Here is a 20,685-nt window from a genome sequence, read left to right as displayed (position 1 = left end):
TCAGAGACTGGAATCAATGCTCGACGCCGCATTGGTGTCTAGTTTTATAATACATCGATGCAGGAGTTCTGCGCCGGGGGTGGGGGCTCACAACGGGGAGGGGGAAGTGCCTAGTGAAGTCGGAGGGGGGGTTTCTCGTGACAGTTGTAGGATGAAGAAGCAGCAGTGAAGCAGGACGATGTTTCGAACAATAAGCGCCGCGTTTTTTCGGGTTGCCGGAGCAGCGCAACCCAAACTGCTGAAGGACGTTCCAGTCAGGCAGTTGCACAGGTAAGGACGAGACGAAACTGAGCAGAAGAGTCTCAATCTGCTGCATTTGTGGTGTCTAACAGGTGCATTCGACCAGCTAGAAGGGCGTCTTCTTTGTTAACAGGTTAACTTTGACTTGTATCCATGCTGAGACAAGGTGGCGTCTGCACACTGTCAAAGAGAGAACTTTTTCTTAATTAATCCAACACGTCCAAGGACGCTTCTTCACCCAGAACCAGATTGCGTAACAGCTTCAACCACACACCCTTCCCCAAGACGTTCTGTACACACACGGCACTCTAGTTGTGTCTCCATAAACATGCCTGTTCCAGTCATGCGTGCAGTCACCTGTCCGTCTCCTTAGTTCGTCTCGTCCTCTAAGTCGTGATTTGAATGCAAAGTCGTACTTTGTGTGAAATGCACCTCTATGCCGGCGTGCACGCATGCAACATGTGTTTCACATTACTTGCTGCCCACTAACTCTGCAGCGGGGGTTGCACCTTGTGAGGCCCCTCTGTAAAGTCTGATATGAACCTTCAACCTACATTCTGAGGTCTTTTGGACATTTAAGGGCGGGAAGTTGCATCTCATGTACGTTTTCTATCTTGACATCTGATCCACACTACTTCCCCTCATGTCCCTCCACCGTCTGGAATTTACATTTCAGGACCATTGCTTGCATGCAGATTACGTAACAACACCCCCGCCTCATCGGCATACCTTAAAGTAAACTGAAAAATGTTGATTTTGCAACTCGCGCAGAGTAACCGTTTTACCTCTCACGCAGCGAAAGCAGTGGAGATATGGAGGTGTTTTTCACCAACAATCGTGAGACCGATTAAATGTTTAAGCGGCGCCCTGCTGCACATATGTCTACAATCTGGTGGTAGGGTCCACTCCGTCTGAATGCGGAGCAGCTTTTTCCTGCTGTTTGTTGCAACACTGAAATGCTGTTGTTGCTACCAGACACTTTTGCTTTGTTGCGCTCAGATTTCCCTCCACCCCTTTTGAAGCACTTCCCATTCATGGATCTGTTTCTTAAGAGTGAAATTAAGCCAACATCTGGACTCCCCAGTGTACCAAGCACACACACATCCAGAACCTTCCTGCAGCAGCCTCAAGCATTTCCAACTCTTTGCAAAACCCTCATGTGAAATCCAGCACTGATGTGTGCACTAGTTTTCTCTCTTACCCTGACATGGATTCAGCACAACACCACACAGTGCAAAACCGGCCCACAGGTTAAACTGGAAGCCAGTTCAGTCTGTTGATTAGTCTCAAAGGTCCATTCGCTGCTTGAACAGTTGGACGTTGAACCACTGGCCTGAATGTCCTGCGCTGATTTCGGCATTTTGAGCGACCCGCCGCCTGTTTGTTATCAGCAGCTCGTCATCTGAACTGTCTGTCGCCTGTCTCACCTCTCCTCTCGCAGCACCTATGACGTGGCCGTGGTGGGCGGCGGCATCGTGGGCCTGGCCACAGCCAGGGAGCTCATCCTGCGGCACCCGTCGCTCAGCTTCGTCCTGCTGGAGAAGGAGAAGGAGCTGGGTGGGTTGAGCCCGGAGCAGTTCTTGTTGTGGTTTTTGTTCCCTGGTCACATGAGTACATGGTGCTATTTTCAGAGAAAACATTATGTTTGCAGTCACAGAAAACACTTTAATATATTCATATATATTTCTTTTGTCCATTTTTCTGGCCCACCAGCTGTGCACCAGAGTGGCCACAACAGTGGCGTCATTCACAGCGGGATCTACTACACGCCCGGCTCCCTCAAGGCCCGTCTGTGTGTGCGAGGAGCAACGTTAGCCTACGAGTACTGCGACAAGAAAGGACTGCCGTACAAGAAATGCGGGAAGGTCAGTAGTGTCGGGATGAACCTCGACACGACATTTGCCCTGCGCCTATTTTAAACTGTGCTGCAAAATGCAAATGAGAAATTCTGACTGAATAGTGTGTGCATGTATGTGTTCATTTTCTTATCTTTTTTTTATTTAGTTAACCTTTATTTTACCAGGAAAGTCCCATTGAGATTAATGACCTCTTTTCCAAGGGAGTCCTGGCCAAGAGGCAGCAAAACTTAAAAATTACAGCAATTTAAAGTCAACAGTTGGAGTACAAATATAAAAAAACATTTACAATACAAGGAGGTTGTGTCAGGTGCACTTTGTCTGGATGTGAAGGCATTCGAAGAAATGGGCTCAGTCAATTTCCGGTCTTTTTGCAACACATTGTGAGTCGAAGGAGCAGAGTAGACAGAACCCCTTTTCCCCAAAAACAGGTAATCGTTTGAGTGCAAACCATAAGAATCAGCATTCCTCCATGTGATCAAGTTACTATTGTAGGTGGGTAACAGTGGCCTTGTGAATAAAACTGAAATAAAAAAATCCTGTCTGAAGAGTTTATCATAAGCTGTTTAATCAAATCAACCAATGTTTATCTACCGATTTCTATTCCAAAGTTTATCTGGTCTCACTCATTTTTTAAAAACTTGATTTTTAAAAAAAATAAAGTTATTCTGTCTATTCTGCATTTATTATAGCTTATATATTATAATGTTCATATCTTTTCATTACTGTACTACTACCAATTTATTACTATAATACCTTTTTGACACTGAGCACACTTTTCTGACCATTATCCATCACTTCAGTAATCAACTTTTAATGTTAAATGTTGAATATCAATCTCAAAACATTACCTACCTTACCCACTGTTTTTTTTTTTATTTATTTTAATTTGATTTCACTCCTCAGTCTTCCCTCTTTTTAACGGCAACACTTGTCACTGTTTTTTCACCTTTGCTTGGCAGCTCATCGTGGCCGTGGAGCAGGAGGAGATACCCCGGCTGAAGGCCCTGTACGAGCGCGGCCTGAAGAACAACGTCCGCGACCTGAGCGTCGTCGACGCCAAAGGCATCCGCGAGCGAGAGCCGTTCTGCAGGGTGAGAGCATCCGTCTAGAGGCTCGCGCCGGAGCTCAGGAGAGGAGGTCTGTCTGTCTGTCCGTCCTGAGGTCTGCAGCGTCTGCTTCCCCCGCAGGGCATCATGGCCCTGGACTCGCCGTACACCGGCATCGTGGACTGGAGGATGGTCGCTCTCCAGTACGGCAAAGACTTTGAGGAGGCCGGCGGCACCGTGGTCACCGAGTCGGAGGTCAACGACATCTCCATGGCGAAGGAGGGCCCAGAGGGGAGCGCAGAGGGTAAAAGAGACTCTCCACACTGTGTGAACTAGGCATGTCCGATACTGACTTTGCCGATATCCAATAAGCCGGTATCGTCCAAACGCTTCATTTCCGATTCCGATAACAACCGATATATGCAGGCATTTTCCCCCATTTTTTAGGCCACATCACTTAGCTCTTGTCGTGGAATTAACACATTACTTTTATTATGATGCCTAACCAGATGCATTCCACAAATGAATGTTCTTAGAACATCCGTAGAAAATAAGAACACTGTTTCAACTTATGGAAAAGTGCAAGATTTATTTTTGACATTTTGTCTCAAGGAACGGGAAATAAGGTAAAGTGCACACAAAGGAAACAAAAGTGCAGGTATAGAAACACTCAGTCCTTATCCCATTGCTAAACATGAGCAAAAACAAGACCTGCACCCCCACAAGCAGCCGTGATTATTCATGCACGTTTGGCGATACTCGGCGTTATCGGGTTTTCATTATCGGAGGAAAAACCGATAACGATACGCACAGATATTACAAAAAAAAAGCTAATATCGGGCCGATATTATCAGACATTTGTTGTTTGCCCAGTCCTGGTTTAACCCAGTGTTATGTTTTGTTTCTTTTTAATCCCCCCCGTTTAATTTGCAGGGATGAAATATCCGATCGCCATCAGAGACAAGAAGGTAAAACACCTGCGGATCAAAGCGTGTGGATGTTGTGGTTTTTTTAGGCTGTTGTGTGTTTCACCGGTGCTGTCACTCCGCCAGGGTAACGAGGTGCGGTGCCGCTACGTGCTGACCTGCGGGGGCCTTTACTCTGACCGACTGTCGCAGATATCCGGCTGCAGTCGGGAGCCGCGCATCGTCCCGTTCCGAGGAGATTATTTGGTGCTGAAGCCAGAGAAACACTATCTGGTCAAAGGGAACATTTACCCTGTGAGTCTGAAGAACAGCAATGCTGAGTGACACAGTGGAGATGCTGTGAGAGTCGTGCTCAAGGTTTTCATATTATCCGAATGAAACCTTAAAAAAAAACAAAGAGGAAAAAAAGGTCAAATTACTGCTGATTCCTGTTCAGACTTACGCAAAAAAGTCACCAGAATCTGAAAAACAACCATTTAACCCTTTGAGCTGAGTGTACTTTATAATCTTCGAATAACATTTGAATTCATTTTTTACTTTTCAGTTTTTGCATTTTGTGTCATCTCAAATTATTTTCATGATCAAGACTTAATTCCTTATTTTTTTTGTAGTAAGTTGCTCCTTCTGTACTCCTGATCTCCTGCAACTTCCTTCTCCATCTTCTCTTTTAATGACGCAATGCTTTATCGTGACTCTGGGAATTTTCCTGTAGGTTCCCGACCCACGCTTCCCGTTCCTGGGAGTTCACTTCACCCCGAGGATGGACGGCAGCGTTTGGCTCGGCCCCAACGCCGTCCTGGCCTTCAAGCGGGAGGGCTACAGAGTGTACGACTTCAACGTGAAGGACTTTGCCGACGCTCTCTCATTCAGGTGCAACAGCGGCTTCAGTTTTTGGCCCGCAGATATGAAATGATCTCAGTTTGACTGTTTGTTTTTTTTTCCCCCTTGTCCTATCTGGCCATAATGACAAGCAGAAGTGTCTCTGAATGTCTTTATGATGGCTGGCAAATTTATTCTCAAAGTTATTCTCCAACTGATGGTCTAATCCTGGTCTTTTCCCGCCCTGCAGAGGCCTTCAGAAGCTGGTGTTGAAGAACATCACTTATGGAATGGGGGAGATGTACCGAGGGGTTTTTATCGGTGCGCAGGTGAAACTCCTGCAGAGGTACATCCCTGAGATCTCGCTGAGTGACGTCCTCAGGTATACAAACAGACCCCCCCCCGACCCCCCCGACACCCCCAGTGTTACTGTGTCTTATGCAGCGTTGGTGAACAACCTATTACTAAGTAATCCACTACTGTAATTAAACTACTTTTTTAGTAACAGAGTAATGTAACATGATTACTCTGGCAAAACTGGTAATTATACGATAATTACTTCATCAAGTAATGATTCCATTCGTTTTCTGCAGTATTTTAGCAAGATAAAAATTTCTTATTATCCCAAAAAATTTCACAAATTTAGAAAAACAACAGAAAACAGCGATGTCGCAGATTGATGATGCAGCCGTGCTTACAGCGTCGTTGATATGCGACGACGCACCGAAGCAAGCACGGCGGCAGCAAAAGAAAAAAACAGCGGTTGTGTTTGATAGCTGGAAATACGAACACTATTTTGAGTTCATCTCGTCTGAATCAAAGAATATTGTGGCTTGTTGTGCGTTATGTGCAGAAAACAAGACACTCTCAACTGTATATCTTTTTTTTTTTTAAACTAAAATAATTCGTAATTGATTACTTATAAAACAAAAAAATAATTAGATTACTTTTTAAGGAGTAATCGGTAATCAGTGGTTGGATTACTTTTATGGAGTACTCCCAACATCACTGGTCTTACTGGAGAGAGTGCCAGAGAGTGCAGACAGTGGAGTCAACCAGTGTTGCTGTTCCTCCTGCAGGGGTCCCGCCGGGGTTCGAGCTCAGGCCCTCGACCGGGACGGGAACCTCGTGGACGACTTTGTGTTTGACGGCGGCGTCGGGGAAGTGGGCGGTCGCGTGCTTCACGTGCGCAACGCTCCCTCGCCGGCCGCCACCTCCTCCCTGGCCATCGGCGAGATGATCGCAGACGAGGTGGAGAGCCGCTTCAGCCTCTAGGGACGGAGGGGACAACCAAAGAAAAAGCCTGCGGCGGGATGTGGCGACCACCGCCTGGAGCTGCTGCTACTACCTCGGTGTCTCCCATCGTCGTGAGGACTCGGACATCAAGAGCCAGCCTTAAAACACACCTGTGTATCTTCCATTTTTCAAACCAAATCTTTTGCCTGTGTTCATTGCATTTTCATTAAACTATTTTGTCAGGGAATTTAAAAACCACTATTTCATGTTTGCTAGTCTGTGAACTGTGAGCAGAAGGTTTCTGCTTCAGTCGAAAACGTTTGAGTCATTCAATTATCACTTTCATTTTCTGCCAGTCTAACAGCAAAGTGCTTGGGTTTTGTTTCGTTTTTACTTTTTGAGCTTTGATACTTGACTGTACTTTGAAACGTTTCAAAGTTTTTATTCTTATGTAGAATTATTTCATTGGCTTCTTTTAATTTAAAGAAAATGGAATTAGAAAAAAGCTTAATCTTAATTTCGAGTTTGATTATAAGGCCCAGTATCTAAACACAACTAGGATGTACCTGATTGGGACAGTTCTGTGAGTAAAAATGATTAATTTTACACTACTTAGTCTTACCTCAAAATTTTTTGATGTTTTGGATTCTTAATTTCACACAAACCGACAAGAGTCTGTGTAAAGCTGTCCCTTTTAAACGCTTCACATGTTGCTTTCGCTGAACATTTCCGGTTCCTGGAAAATGAATCATGTTTTTACTTCAAAACAGTTGATGAAGAAATGAATGTGAATTTTGTTTGCCAACAAAATACATATTTTTGAATATTAAATGTACTTGTTTTGTGGTGTTGTGTGTTACGCTGGGTGACTGGGAAACATGCAAATCCTGACATTGCACAAAATTGCATCTTATACAATGTATGTCTATCTATGCATATGGTGTGTGACTTGAATAAGAATTGAAATTATAAAGACCAATATGTTGTCCAGGATCTTAACCTACTGCACTTTAATTTAGATTGAAAATTTACTCACCAATTTTAACTATTACAAAAGATATAAAAAAATGTATTTGCATATTACGTTTTATATAAGGCTGCCAATTTCCTCCTACGTTGAGCACATACTCGCTTTGTCCACAAGAGGGCGGAGTTGCAGTAAACAAACGTATGTGACCCTAAGCGCAGCAATAAATTTGTATTGAAATATTTAAAAAAAAAAAAAAAAAAAATGCAAAACCAGTCTCTTAGTGTTTTTGTTAATAATTAAAAAAAAAAAAAAAAAAAAAACCCGCGGCCGTACCTGAGTACTCGTGCTTATCAGCAAATTATAAAGTGTTAAAACTGTGTTTTTGTCAACACTTGCACGTTAAAGCCAGTAAGTCGAAGGCTAAGTTTAACCGTGATTTTTTTTTTCTTTTTATGTTTTGTGTCCATGACATGAAACAACCAGATAGAAATGTCCTGCCATGGTTTCTCCCCCTTTCTGTCCAATAAAATGTGAAACCACGCAGCGTGCGTGCGTGCCTAAGCGGACGCGCACACGGAGCGGCAGCGGCAGACAGTCAGGCAGCGGAGTTTGTGCGAACATCTTCGACTTGTCCGAGCCAACCAAAAAACAGCCCGAGCTGCTCTCCGGCTGCCCAAGCTGCTCTCGGACATGCCTCCGACTGCTCGCCGTTCGCCGGGATTCACTTTGGATTTAGCGCTCAATCACCTCGGGGATTTAACAAAAGAGACAGAAGATGCCCGAATGTGAAGCGAGCAGCGCCGGAGAAAGTGTGCCTTGTTCGGAGCCGAACGGGTCGTGTGCCACAACGTAAAAAAAAAAAAAAAAAAAAAACCTCGGGAGCGCATTGAGGCCAGCGGCGGCGGGCGGCAGCAGCAGCGGTAGCAGCCTGTAGCAGCAGTTAGCCGCTCGGCTAACGCTAGCCCGCTAACGTTACAGGTGTTTATAGACAGCAAATAACCAAACGTAGCTTGCAGCTGCGGTTAGCCGGCGACAAGCCGGGCTTCAATGTCGTGACTTGACGCCGTATTTGATGTGCCTGTTGTAAGTTGTTGTCGCTATCGCCAAGCTGCAAGTGTGACACTTAGCAGCGTTGTTGTTAGCCCGTAGCTCCCCAGTGAGCCGCTGTCCCGTGTTTACAGCAGCGGCAGCAGCGACAGGCTAGCCACCGAGCTAACGAGTCAACTTTATAGCTACATGTGCTTCTTTTTAAGCCATTTTTACGCCGTGTGGACCAACACTAGCGTGTTGACAGCGCAATTTAGTGACAATTTTCGTATTTGCTGGTAGGACATTTGGACTTTTTTTTTTCCTCCCACCCCACCGTGCCTGCCCCGGACTGACCCACCCACAAGGACTATCTATCCGGGGCCGATGCTGACAGTTCAGCCCGGATCACGGCAACGCCAGGAGCCGCTACAGCAATGCAGCCCCAGCAGACGTACGACTTTTCGAGTGACGAGAACAGTCACAAATGGAGAGGCCTCTTCGTGCAAGCTTTACGAAAGGTAACCGTTTGGCTTGTGTTTCTAAACTCAGCGCCACCGCAAAGTCCCAAACACGCTCGCCGCGGCCGTTGAAAACACGTTACTGTGATTCATTTATGTGGGGATTGTCGCTTCACGTTGTTTCAACAAACTTTTGCTTCATTCTTGGCCACTCAACAACTTTCTAGTCGGAGTCATCGTATCAGAAACTTGCCATTATTCATTCTGGCAAAACAGTAAGTGCCCCCCTGTAACGTTTGAGCCACTGGAATATAAACTGCACACCTCACACCAAATACACGCTGGATACACAGCAATGCTAAAACTGCCGTCATCTGCGAATTAAAAGCGTCCACATCGACTTCATTCCCCAATTCTCTCAGCCCAGTTCCCCATTATATCTCTGCACTGTGCTGCGTTTGAAGAAGTTGTTAAACGTTCGTCACTTTTGTGTGCTGATTGGATGACATTTTTCAAAACAACCTGCGCTGATGTCACTTCTGGGTTTGGTTTATCCTAACTGTAATTCAGGGGTAGGCAAGGTTTTTGACTGGTGGGCTACAGTGGACTCTAAAATGTGACAGAGGGGCCGGAGCAGATGGATGGAGTCTTTTGGTGACCCACACTTCAAAAAAAAAATTTTTTTTAAAAATCACGCGATATGTAGAAAACATGTGCTTTAATGTCAACTGAAAATGAACAAAAACGTTACAAAAAAATATCTGTCCCTTGGTATTTAGCTATTTTATAAAAAAATAAAAAATAAAAAAAAATTAAATGAACTCTTTTAATTGAAAGTGAAATACTGAAAAAATGGATAAAATACAGCTATTTTATGGCTCACTATTAAGATCATTTCTACAAGTTTGGCGGCCGGATTAAAAAGCTTATCGGGCCGCATTTGGCCCCCCGGGCTGTAGTTTGCCCACCCCTGCTGTAATTATTTTTTCATCTTGTTTTTTTTATTCCGCCGGATTTTTAAAATGTTCACATTTCATCAGCCAGCGAAAAAGTAAAAGGCCCGCACAGTTCCCAAACTTTTTCCCATACAATTTTTAATTGGTCACAAGCAACACTCTTGACCCCGGCCCAGATAAGATTCCACAAAAATGTTTTTCGCAGGAATTCACCAAATCTGTCAGCGTCCTCTTCATAAGTCGTTCAAAACCGTGCGTAGCCAGGTTCCTGCAATCCTGCTTTGAGAAGCGATGCCTAGTTTTACCACATTTTCTATCGCATTTAGGTCAGCGTCACTCCGAGTGCGGCGATATTCCAACGCTAACCCGGTTAAAATAATTTCTGAGTGAGACGTCGACGCGTGAATGGGCAGCGATCCTCGCCTGAACCTGAATGCAGAATGAGTGAACGGCCGTGTTGTTGTTGTTGTTACGGAATATGCTCGTCTTACTGGAATGATTGACGCAATGAAGAACCGTAATTCTAGTAAATTTTCTGTGGTTTTTTCCCTGCAGTTTCTGACACATACCGCGGTTCAACGTTATCGTCCTAGTGAGAGTCGACGGCTCATGACCCCGAACATGCCGTTTCCTTGCAATCTCGTCTTCCAATTTGCAATGTAGAGAAGAGGGAGGGAAAATATGAAAGACAATTGGAAAAAAGTGGAAAAAATGAGTTCATCTCTTGCGGACGGGATGAGAGGTTGTTTGTTTGTTTTTGTTTTTCAGGGGGGTGGGGGGGGGTGGAATGAAAACGGATGGCTTCGACAGAAAACGCTGATTAACAGCAAGATTCCCACAGCTGCCGTGCGTGTCAAAACCTCATTTGGAATGTTGTCTTCATTGAACACACAGTGTGTGTAAAATGGGCCGAGAGTCCGTGTCTGTCGTTCCCCATTTGACGGCGCGGCGGCGTTTCTTGCAAAGAGCCGCCCGCGCTCACGCTCGCACGTTTCCCTCCCTCTTCTGAAGAAACGCAACCCCGGTTCTGTCGAAGCTCATCGAAACTTAAAGGATATGAAACGTTGAGGATTTCAGTCTCCTCGGTCAGCAGCTTTGAACCCTGCGAGTTCCCCTCTCGAGTCGACCGGCCACCTCTTTCTCTTTCTTTGCGTCATCTCTGCTTCTGCCTTTCATCTCTCAGTGTGCCTGCCGCCTGACTCTTTGCTTTTTGTGTCCGTCCCTTCATTTGCACGTGGCCAAACGCTCCACCGCCTGTTTTCCGAGGGCCACATCAAAACCCCAGAGTTCCCGTCGCTCCGCAGTCTTTCAGTGTTTCACCGTCGGCGCCTCTCTGCCGCCGCCTTGTTGTTCCATTAGTTTTGCACGCCAAGCCGTCGCTGTCTCCGTGCTGGAAGGTGCGCGACGCGATGCGACGCCCCCCCCCCCCCCCCCCCCCCCCCCCCGCTTTCTCTTTTTCAGACGGCTCTTGTAAAACCTTCCAGGCCCTTTCAGGATCTTTTATGTGTGTTTACGTTCCCCGAGACTCCGGAGCACTAATGGGTTAAGGGTGGGGGGGTGGGGGGGCTCGGCAGTTGTGGAAAAGCCGTGTTGTCGTGCAACCGTCTGGACAAGGTGCGCGTCTTTGGACGACTTTGAGCCCTGCTATGATGTGCTTATTCTAAACTTGATATTCGGATGGCAAAACAAAGTGCAGGGGGGAAAAAAAAGGGTGAACATTGTCCCTTTTTGCCTCAAGGCTGTTGCGTTTACTCCCGGCAACCAGCAGAAGCAGCGCAGCGTCAGCGTGTCTCCACTAGTTACAGGCCAGTAAACGGCTTCAAGGTTCGAAAAGGTCGCCGTGCTTCCAAACCCTCCAGTAGTTGGCGTCCTGCAGAAAGTCTCACGTATATAGTAACACGACAGTTATTTCTATCAGTTTAACCCGACAGACAAGTTTCACATCTTCAACGATGATCCTGCTACTGTCCAAATGGCTTCGTTGCAGTCTCATCACACCTGGTCATTTATTTTGGGTGGCTGACGGCTCAGGTTGTCAGCCAGTCACAGTTCAGGATGGCCTGACCGGAAGCAGTCTGTCCAATGCGAATGTCGTGCAAGTTGAGTTGCATTGGAAAAGAATGATAAGCTTGATTCTCGCGGTGGTTTGGCCCGAGGCTGCAGCGATCAAATAGTGGTCAGTAATCTTGTAAAGAACGGTTTCAGCCCTAATTTGGTCCTTTTGGGAGGTAAATGCACCAACATCTGCAACTTAAACGGTTCAGTCTGACTTATTATTCACCCGACGAGAGATGCAACTCTCTGCCAGTTAACCTTGCGAGGCTGCCGAAGCGCTGGCCATGACGCAAAGAAAAGCTCTCACGATTTGAAATAAGGCTGTAAGTAACTCCTGTAAGTTCAGAACCAGGGCTGCAACGATCAGTCGACAACCTGTCACTCAGCAGCTGTGTTATTTGGATCATATCAATTCGATATTTAAGTTGTAGGGAATCTGCTTAAGGTAAACATTGCATCCGACCTTTCAGTAGTGAATTACTATGCCTATTTTACGTTGAAAAATATAACATGTCTCAGATAAATGCTTTGTCTGTCATTATTTTGATATTTGAGTACAACAGTAACACAGGTGTGAAGATTTATCAAGTTTGGTTCAACAGAAGTCCAAAAATAGGTGGTGAAAATAAAGAAGATCATCACGACTAATCCAAAAAATAATCGATCGATTGGTCGACAACAAAAATAATCGTTAGTTGCAGCCCTAAAAAAAAAAAAGTCACGTTTTCAAGCCTGAGCGTAAACGACAGTGCGTTCAGTCTGCATTCACAGAGCTGACATCTAAAGATCCATCCTGCTAACGAGGGTCCAGGAGTCACCTGGGCAGCGCCGTCCCCCAGCCGCCCTCCTGTCCTGTGTGTGTGTGTGTGTGTGTGTGTGTGTGTGTGTGTGTGTGTGTGTGTGTGTGTGTGTGTGTGTGTGTGTGTGTGTGTGTGTGTGTGTCCTCAGGCAGGGTTCAGGAGGAGGCTGGGTGGCTGCAGGCCAGCAGGGGTCGTCGGGTCGGGTCACTCCAGGGTCGCAGTGTGGCCGCTCGACGGTGGCGTGACCACCGGCCACCGTGGCCTTTGTGACGCCACGGCAAGTCGGGACGTGCGCGCGTGCGTACGTGTGCGTGTGCGCATGTGCGTGTGTTGATACCTGCAGCGGTGCGTCAGCTGCGTCCGCGTTCCTTTTTGTGTGTGTCTAAACATTTCTCTACACTAATGTGTCTCAGTCTTTGTCCTGAGTGTCAACAGCATTTTGCCTCGTGCGTGTGTGTGTGATAGGAGTGTGCGTGTGCGTTTGTGTGTGTGTGTGTGTGCCTGCTGTCTCGGGGCTGATCTCTTGCCCTGTGGTTCCCCAGACAGTCTGGTCGTAATGGCAGATGATGTCATGGCATGAATCACAAACAGTGACACATGCTCGGGTATAATAACAGGCCCCACCCCCCACTTCTAGACCCACACACACACACACACACACACACTAATACACACAAACACACACACTGATAAACAAACGTGTGCACACACACACACACATACACAGAAGCCTTATTACCTGCAACCTGAGCCTGTGATGTAGCAGCGTACACACACACACACACACACACACACACACACACACACACACACAGCCTGGAGAATAATAATTGAATCAGAAACGTTAACCCAGTAATAACTTGGGCCGTCCTCTGTTATTGCCTCCATATTACCATCGCCACACTCACACCCACTGTGAGTGTGTGTTTTTCACTAAACGTGTGTATCTTCTGAAGTAACGTTCAGTCCAAAAGTCAAATTTTGTGCTCTGCCTTTTTCCCCCACATTTTGATTTTATCCATCAGCAAATCCTGCTCGTCTCTGTGGTTCTCAGGGTGACTTCTTCTTTTTGTGGTTTGCCTCCCACCACAACCCGTCCTGTGTTGTGGACATTCAGAGGAGGAGGAGGTGTGTGTGTGTGTGTGTGTGTGTGTGTGTGTGTGTGTGTGTGTGTGTGTGTGTGTGTGTGTGTGTGTGTGTGTGTGTGTGTGTGTGTGTCTTTTTTCCCCCCACTTGAACCATCAGTTTTCTTTTTTCTTTTCTTTCTCCCTCCTTTACTTTCGCTTTGACCTGCTGCCTTCCACCCGGCTTGCTTTCGTTTTGGTTTCTCACGACGTCAGCATGTTTTGTTGTTGCTTCCCCACCACCACCACCACCACCACTACCCGCCTCCAGCCGAGCAGGTTCACAGTGTTGTAGATGAACACACCGTGCGTGTGTGTAACTGCCTCTGGCTCAAGCTGATGCCTTTGCCTTGTTTGAACAGCAAACACTTGGTACGCTGTTTATCAGAAGGGTTGGGGGTTGAATGTGAATGTGTCCGTCGGCAGATTCTTCTGCCAGTTTAGCAAAGATTTCTGGTGGTTTTTTCTCGAGAAATCTTCCTGCTCGCCACGGTGACGACTGGTGGTGAAGGAAAAAACATCAGCGGGGACTCTTATCACTCACTTTTTTTAGTAGGTTTCCGACGTCTGGTTTAACATCTTCACCTATGAAAGGCTTCATGGGTGAAACTGAAGTGTGTGTGTGAGTGCGTGTGCACGTGCGCATCAATACGTCTCAGTCAACTGCGATGGTCTGCTGTCCTCTGTGTGTGTGTGTGTGTGTGTGTGTGTGTTGGGGGGGGGGGTCCTAGAAAACTAGGCTGAATTGGGGTGGGGGGGGTGGGGGGGTTGTGAGGTAGCGCTGGGACTTCCTGTGTGTGTTGGCCTCACCATCCTAATGGAGCTGAGCCATGAAACTGAACACCTCGACATGGCACAGGGGGGATGGAATCAATGTGACGGGCGGTCGCTTCGCGCCGACGTCCACGCGAAGCACAACTGTCAAACGTCCCCGTCACAGTTTTTGGTAAAATAGTCGGTCGGCAACGCAAGCGCGCCACTTTGGCCAATGAGTAGCATTGAATAACTTATGAAAACTGATCTAGATGAAATTTCTTGCAAAACGTCGAATGTCACGTTTAAATAAAAAATAAAAAATCCAAGTTTCCTAATAAATGAGCAGAATAGAGTGGAAACGCCACGTGGGGGGGGGAAAATCGGGACAATCACAGAAGATGAATTGTTGGTTTATAGCTGGAGATATTTTAAGACGCTTTCTACCAGAGGAGGAAAAGTGGCAACAGCTGACACCAATGATAGTAGCAGCGTAATAAGCGGTGCGTGCGTAACTCTGCCGGCTGGTGTGAGCCGTATCGGGCTCCAGTTTCAGCGCTCCAGTAAATACACCGAGCCGCAGTCGTACCTGCGCTCGGCCTCGCTCGCCTTTAGACCCCCCCCCCCCCCCCCCCCCCACACACACACACACACACACACACACACACACGACAGGAGGTTGCTCCCAGGATGGCAGGCGCGGCAAATAGATTTCTTTCTCAGCTGACATCAATAAGTCATAATTACTGGCCCCTGACAATAATTCCACCCTTCTTATTATAACGAGGAGTTTGTAATCTGTTATTACCCCACGCAACGGACACCCCCCCCCCCCCTCTCCCCACCCTCCTCGGCTCCTCCTCATTGTTCTAAACCTGCCAATTCTGCCACTACTGGCGATAAAGTGAGGGACATTCATTGACTGATGACTGAGTGGCGTCCAGGAGTCCAGAGAGTCTCACTGGTCGCTTTTAGTGTGTTTGGCCAAATTCACCATAGTCATTGTTTTGGTCGTCTTTGCCCAAAATGAGTCAGTTTCTCAGTCCGTGACGGTGAGTCGTCGGCCATGTTTCTACCAAAGCCCGGGAGGGACAAACGGCAGCACATGTGTTTGTTCCTTCTTTGGAGAGGGAGGGGAGGGGGGGGGGGATATCGTTTCATGATTTCTGCATTTCTGATGTCAAATTTAATTCCAAAACCAGGAGACTTTGCTAATCCTTAAAGATGTGGAGAGGAAACATTGACAGAAGCCATTTGAGGAAAATGTAATTCTTCCTACACTGTGGACGGGAAGTGGGCCTGTCAGTGTTCCCTTCAGTGTTGGCTGCTTATTCATGCACGTGGGTCCATTAAGCCAAAAGTTTTGACAAGATTGTCCTTTTTTTAACTACCAGTGATGGAAGTGAGGGAAATGATGCTTCACTCAAACCAGGGGTGGGCAAACTTTACGACTGGTGGGCCACAATGTGGTTCTAGAATTTGACAGACGGGTCAGGAGCAGCAGCAGCAGATGGATGGAGTGTTTTGGTAAACCACATCATAAGAGAAAAAATATATTATGGGATATGTAGAAAACATGGATCTTTAGTTACAACGAAAGTTACAACAAAATCTGTCTTTGAAGCCCCACAGTATTTAGCTCTTTATTGAAATGACTCTGAAAACACTGAAAAAATGGATGAAATACAGCTTGCTTACTTACTTACTTACTTACTATTAATATAATTTCTGTGGAGCGGAACAGATTAAAATGCTCATTGGGCCACATATGGCCCCTGGGCCGTAGTTTGCCCATGTCTGATTTAAAGGAAGATTCAAAGGTGAAACAATTTTTATTGGTTTCAACAAACATAATGTTACTGTTGGTTCGTCGAGTAGAATTTAAAGTGTAAAAAAAAAAGAAAAAAGAAAAGAGGTCATGTTTATGTGAGTTTGTATAAAACCTGGAACGGAATGTAAGCACTGCTGAAACATGGACACCAAGTGACAATTCAGTCCTTGGCAAGTCCATCAGGAACAGAATATTGAACAGTTTGGGCCACTTGAAGCTGCTGTTTGACACGGAGTTGAGACTGAGGATGTGGCCACGCTGAGAGAGAGAGAGAGAGAGAGAGAGAAGAAAATCTGCATTTCTCTTGTGTTTATACTGAACCGGCTGTCGTGCTTTCCATTCAGATGATACCAAGTCGCGTGTGTTTGCGTTACCCGTGCCGACGCCGCGCACGCACGCACTCAGGACGCGTGAGCTTGACGAGGGCCTCTGCGAAGCCAAGCAACTATTCTGTGAATGGAGTCGGGGAAACCCCTGTAGTTTCAGTCTGGTGACTCACAGCTCCTGGTGTCCTGTGGAATTTGGTTTATTTGTGTTTGAGAGGACACATGTCATAACCTACTTCTCCTTTGACACACACACACACACACACACACACACACACACAAAATTTTATTTTTTCCCCAGGCAGAGTCTCTGCCTGTCTTATTTGGAGGCGACAGGTCTTGTGAGCGAGTGTTAGGAGCAGGAGTGACGTGCGGAAACGTGACTGAGCTGCAGCTTCACGTTTTCCAGGTTCTCTCTCTCTCTCTCTCTCTCTCTCTCTCTCTCTCTCTCTCTCTCTTCAAAGCATACAAGCTCAGTTCAGGAGTCGGAGCAGGAGAGGTGGGATTCCTTTATAAGCCAACCCCCCCTCCTCCTGGTTCTGTTTGAATTCCAGCCTCTTCCCTCCCTTCTTCCCTCCCTCTCTCCCGCAACCTTCCCTCCCCGCTCCGGTTTTTGGGAATTCTTTGGGAAGTTTCTCCGGAGCGAAGGAGGCTCGGTACTGGAGACGCGAGAGGACATCCTGAGCGCTGCCGCCGCATCTCTGCTCCGTCAGAGCGCAGGAATGCACGAGCGCCGGGGCCGTCTGCGCTGACCTTTTCACTCTCCTCTCTCGCATTCCTCCATCTGGGGGCAACGGTTTTGTCATCATAATGCCCCGCTTTACTGTACGCCAGGGTAATTCCATCACCGGCACGCAAACAGGCCTGGCTTTTGTGTGTGTGTGTGTGTGTGTGTGTGTGTGTGTGTGTGTGTGTGTGTGTGTGTGTGTGTGTGTGTGTGTGTGTGTGTGTGTGTGTGTGTGTGTGTGTGTGCTTTCCACCACTTTCCCTTTTCCAGCGGCTCCCACAGTCTCATCCGCACACCAACTCCGCCCCCCTCACCCTCTCCTGCCCTCCTGCCTCCCACCACAAACCCATCCAGGTGCTTTACTCGCACCTCAACCGACGGCCTGCGTGACGACAAATTTCAGGGAGTTTGGAAGGCCCTCGGTTTGCCGATGGTGTGCGTCTGTGTGGGGTGGTTTGCGGTGCTCCGCCTCCACACCTCACTAGCAACAACATTTGTGACATCATCAAGACACAAAAATGAACCATAAAGAACGAATTTGCAACAACAAAAATCAACCACAGACATGCGTTAAACTGTTTGCGTGGAGTTCCCGGTCCCTGCCTGTGGGTTTTCACACACTTGTAAAGGGACACAAAAAGTGACATGTTTATGATAAACCGTGGACGGTCAGCAGCTGGCTCCGTAATTGCGTATAATTTGCAGGCCATGTGCCAAAACATGCAACGAGGGCCAATGACGACCCTGTTTTATGAGCCAGAGGAGTTCAGACATTGTCTGTACTCGCTGCGCTGACGTCAAGCGCCGGTGCCGGCACCCGAGCCGAGCGTCATGCCAGGTGTGGAACTCCAGTTTTGCATATTGTGGTTTTGGCCACAGTTTTGTTGTGTGCAGGGTTTGGAGGAGACGGTCGTAAATATGCAACAGCCATGGGAGGCGGCGCGTCCCTCCAACCGCTGCCGCTCCCCTCTGACTCCTGCTGTCCTGCTGTGTGTGTTTCAGGTGCAGAAGCAGGTGCACCCCAACCTCCTGGCGAAGGAGGACGCCCTGCAGCACATCGAGGAGCTGATCCTGCAGCTGCTCAACATACTGTGCGTGGCGCAGCCTCGCTCCGTGCAGGATGTGGAGGTGAGGAACACGGACGACTTCACTTCAGTATCACTCATCCCGTTTTTAAAATTCCATTTCGAATTTTGTTTTTACGAAAGTCGATCTCCAGTCGAGCACCCTGGTGCAATGAATTATCCAAGAACCAGAGGTGGGAGTAAGTCACACATGTGCAAGTCGCAAGCAAGTCGCAAGTCTTAACCCTCAAGTCTCAACCAATTTCCCAAGTCACTGTTGTGAGAATCAAGCAAGTCAAGTCAAGTCATTGCTCAGGTCAAGCAAAAGTCATAGAAAAATCAGATCACCTACCCCAGGTTCCACATTAAACGGAAATGACTTCATATGACGTTACGTTGATGTTATGCATATCTTAAACTTAACCTGATTTATATCAGCAAATGTTAGCTTTCTAGGTAAGGTTTGACCAATTTGACCCGCCAGACCCGCGAGTTGGCTAAAGACACTTTTATTGGACATTTCATTGAGTACCTTACTTAGCTGTCTAGCCACGTTAAGTTAGTATTAGCAAATGTTGGCTTTCTGACAGACATAACAGCCAGCTCAGAAGGTGCGTTCACATAGCATACCTTTCTTTGTGGGTTTTGTCGCGACAGGTGAAGTTGGAAGTTGTGGTGGTTGCGTCACTGATTTTTGAGCTGCAGACCTTGCATACCGCTGGTCTCTTCTTCAGAGCGTCATCGACAACATAATCCTTCAACCCAAATTGAGTTATTCTTGGTCCAGCCGCCTCCGTTGCTGCTGCCCATCTGTTGATCTGTTGACCGCTGTTGGTCTGCGTGCAGCGTGCATTGAACTGTAAAATCACCCGATTATGTTTCAAAATAAAACGCATTTTCAAACGTAATCACAAAAAAACTTGCAAAAAAATGCAAATATTTAATTTTAAAAAGTCTAGTCCATTCGAGTCCTCTGTCTCAAGTCTAAGTCAAGTCTCAAGTGAGGTCGAGTCTTTTATCAGTGTTTGTCAAGCAAGTCTCAAGTCCTCAAATGTGCGACTCGAGTCTCCCATCATCCAAGAATGCAGCACTGATGGCCAGGAAGCTGCTGACTTGACCCACCGTCAACTGCCTCAAGTTAATGTTCTTGTTTTTTTTGTTTTTTTTAAATATTGATTCTCCATTTTTCTGAGAGACACTTCTCTCTCCTGACCTCCCCAGGAGCGGGTCCAGAAGACCTTCCCCCACCCCATTGACAAGTGGGCCATCGCCGACGCGCAGTCAGCCATCGAGAAGCGCAAGAGGAGGAACCCTCTGCTGCTCCCGGTGGACAAGATTCACCCGCTGCTCAAGGTGAAGCCCCGGCCGCGGCTCCGTCCGTCCGGCTGTCCGGCCGCCGTCTTCAGAAGCTCCCAAATGTTTTCTCTCCAGCGAACAAAAGCTTGTGTCCTCATGCTCTCCGCACGGTGCCAGAGAGTTTCACAATCTTCTGGGAAACGCTGATGATGTCATTTAGCTCTAAAAGGAAAAAGGAATGACGGGTGATCAGCCCCGGCGTTGTGCTCTCTCCCCTCTCCCCTCGCAGGAGGTGCTGGGTTATAAAGTGGACTACCACGTCTCCCTGTACATCGTGGCCGTGCTGGAATACATATCGGCGGACATCCTGAAGCTAGCCGGCAACTACGTGGGCAACATACGGCACTACGAGATCAGCCAGCAGGACATCAAGGTGTCCATGTGCGCAGACAAGGTGAGGCTGTTGTTGTTTTGAGGGTGTCGGTGGTTGTTTGTTGTTTTTTTTGTTTTAAATCTCGACTTGGTGGGTGGGGGATCTCGAAAAGTTGGAATTTGTGATGTATGACTAAAAAAATAAAAATAAAGATATGTTCCAAAAAAAATCCTCCAAATTCCTCCTTTGGTTCCGCCCGCAGGTGCTGATGGACATGTTCGACCAGGAGGACGACATCGGCCTGATGTCCCAGTGCACGGAGGAGCCGTCGTCCTCCGGCGAGCTCACGTACGACGACCTGGTGCGGCTGGAGATCGCCGAGGAGCGGCAGTACCTGCGCGAGCTTGACCTCATCATCAAAGTGTTCCGCCATCACTTCCTGTCCAACTCCAAAATCTTCACGCCAAAGGTGAACAAACGGTGGTCGAAAGGCGAACGTAACCCGAGTTCCTCCAGGACCTTGGCTGCGGTGGAAGTGACCTGAAAAGGCCACTAGCAGGCGCTCTGAGTGCCAGAACCTGCCCTGTTTTTCTGTCATTTTCATCAGTTTCCTAAATTTTTTATTTTTTCTTTGTTTATTTTTTGCCTACCGGTACTTTTGCAAAAAAAGAACCGGCGTGCTGCTGTTGTACTAAAAGAGGAGCCTCCAAAATACGGCTCGCTAATGCCTGCACTGTGTCGCTCTGCCTGCCGCCAGCCGAGTCTAAATCCAGCTTCATGAACAAACAGTCCGGTTC

The 20,685-nt window shown here is 47.2% G+C and overlaps 3 protein-coding genes across 4 annotated transcripts in view; 2 read left to right on the top strand and 1 right to left on the bottom strand.

The window, feature by feature from the left end:
- Positions 1–20,685, bottom strand: part of dmac2l (distal membrane arm assembly component 2 like) — a 373,839-nt gene that overhangs the window by 2,533 nt on the left and 350,621 nt on the right. The gene's annotated exons all lie outside the window — the stretch shown is intronic.
- On the top strand, positions 109–6,957 carry l2hgdh (L-2-hydroxyglutarate dehydrogenase). Its single transcript, XM_076023361.1, has 10 exons — positions 109–270; positions 1,682–1,797; positions 1,954–2,105; positions 3,059–3,190; positions 3,287–3,449; positions 4,079–4,113; positions 4,198–4,365; positions 4,784–4,941; positions 5,141–5,272; positions 5,970–6,957. Exons 1-10 carry the CDS (start codon positions 179–181, stop codon positions 6,163–6,165), a joined length of 1,344 nt encoding a protein of 447 aa, XP_075879476.1. The 5' UTR covers positions 109–178; the 3' UTR covers positions 6,166–6,957.
- The window catches only part of sos2 (son of sevenless homolog 2 (Drosophila)), a 27,869-nt gene continuing 14,813 nt past the window's right edge, over positions 7,630–20,685 (top strand). Inside the window, exons 1-5 of one of the 2 annotated variants that reach the window (XM_076023359.1) lie at positions 7,630–8,643; positions 18,158–18,283; positions 19,441–19,572; positions 19,805–19,969; positions 20,151–20,357. In XM_076023359.1, the coding sequence (XP_075879474.1) occupies positions 8,560–8,643; positions 18,158–18,283; positions 19,441–19,572; positions 19,805–19,969; positions 20,151–20,357 (714 nt within the window). In that variant the 5' untranslated portion in view covers positions 7,630–8,559. The remainder of the gene's footprint in view (positions 8,644–18,157; positions 18,284–19,440; positions 19,573–19,804; positions 19,970–20,150; positions 20,358–20,685) is intronic. The other variant, XM_076023360.1, reaches the window with a different exon arrangement.

Source organism: Nelusetta ayraudi, unplaced genomic scaffold, assembly GCF_046127955.1.
Source record: "Nelusetta ayraudi isolate G7.1 ecotype Tasmania unplaced genomic scaffold, CSIRO-AGI_Nayr_v1 ptg000015l, whole genome shotgun sequence".
In the NCBI taxonomy this organism is placed as follows: Eukaryota; Metazoa; Chordata; class Actinopteri; order Tetraodontiformes; family Monacanthidae; genus Nelusetta; species Nelusetta ayraudi.
This window is presented reverse-complemented; position numbering and strand designations above follow the sequence as displayed.

Coding starts and splice junctions, on each gene's coding strand:
- l2hgdh (XM_076023361.1), top strand. CDS start 179: ATGTTTCGAACAATAAGCGCCGCGTTTTTTCGGGTTGCCGGAGCAGCG. Junction 3,191..3,286: donor AGCGAGAGCCGTTCTGCAGG/GTGAGAGCATCC, acceptor CTTCCCCCGCAG/GGCATCATGGCCCTGGACTC. Junction 3,450..4,078: donor CCCAGAGGGGAGCGCAGAGG/GTAAAAGAGACT, acceptor TTTAATTTGCAG/GGATGAAATATCCGATCGCC.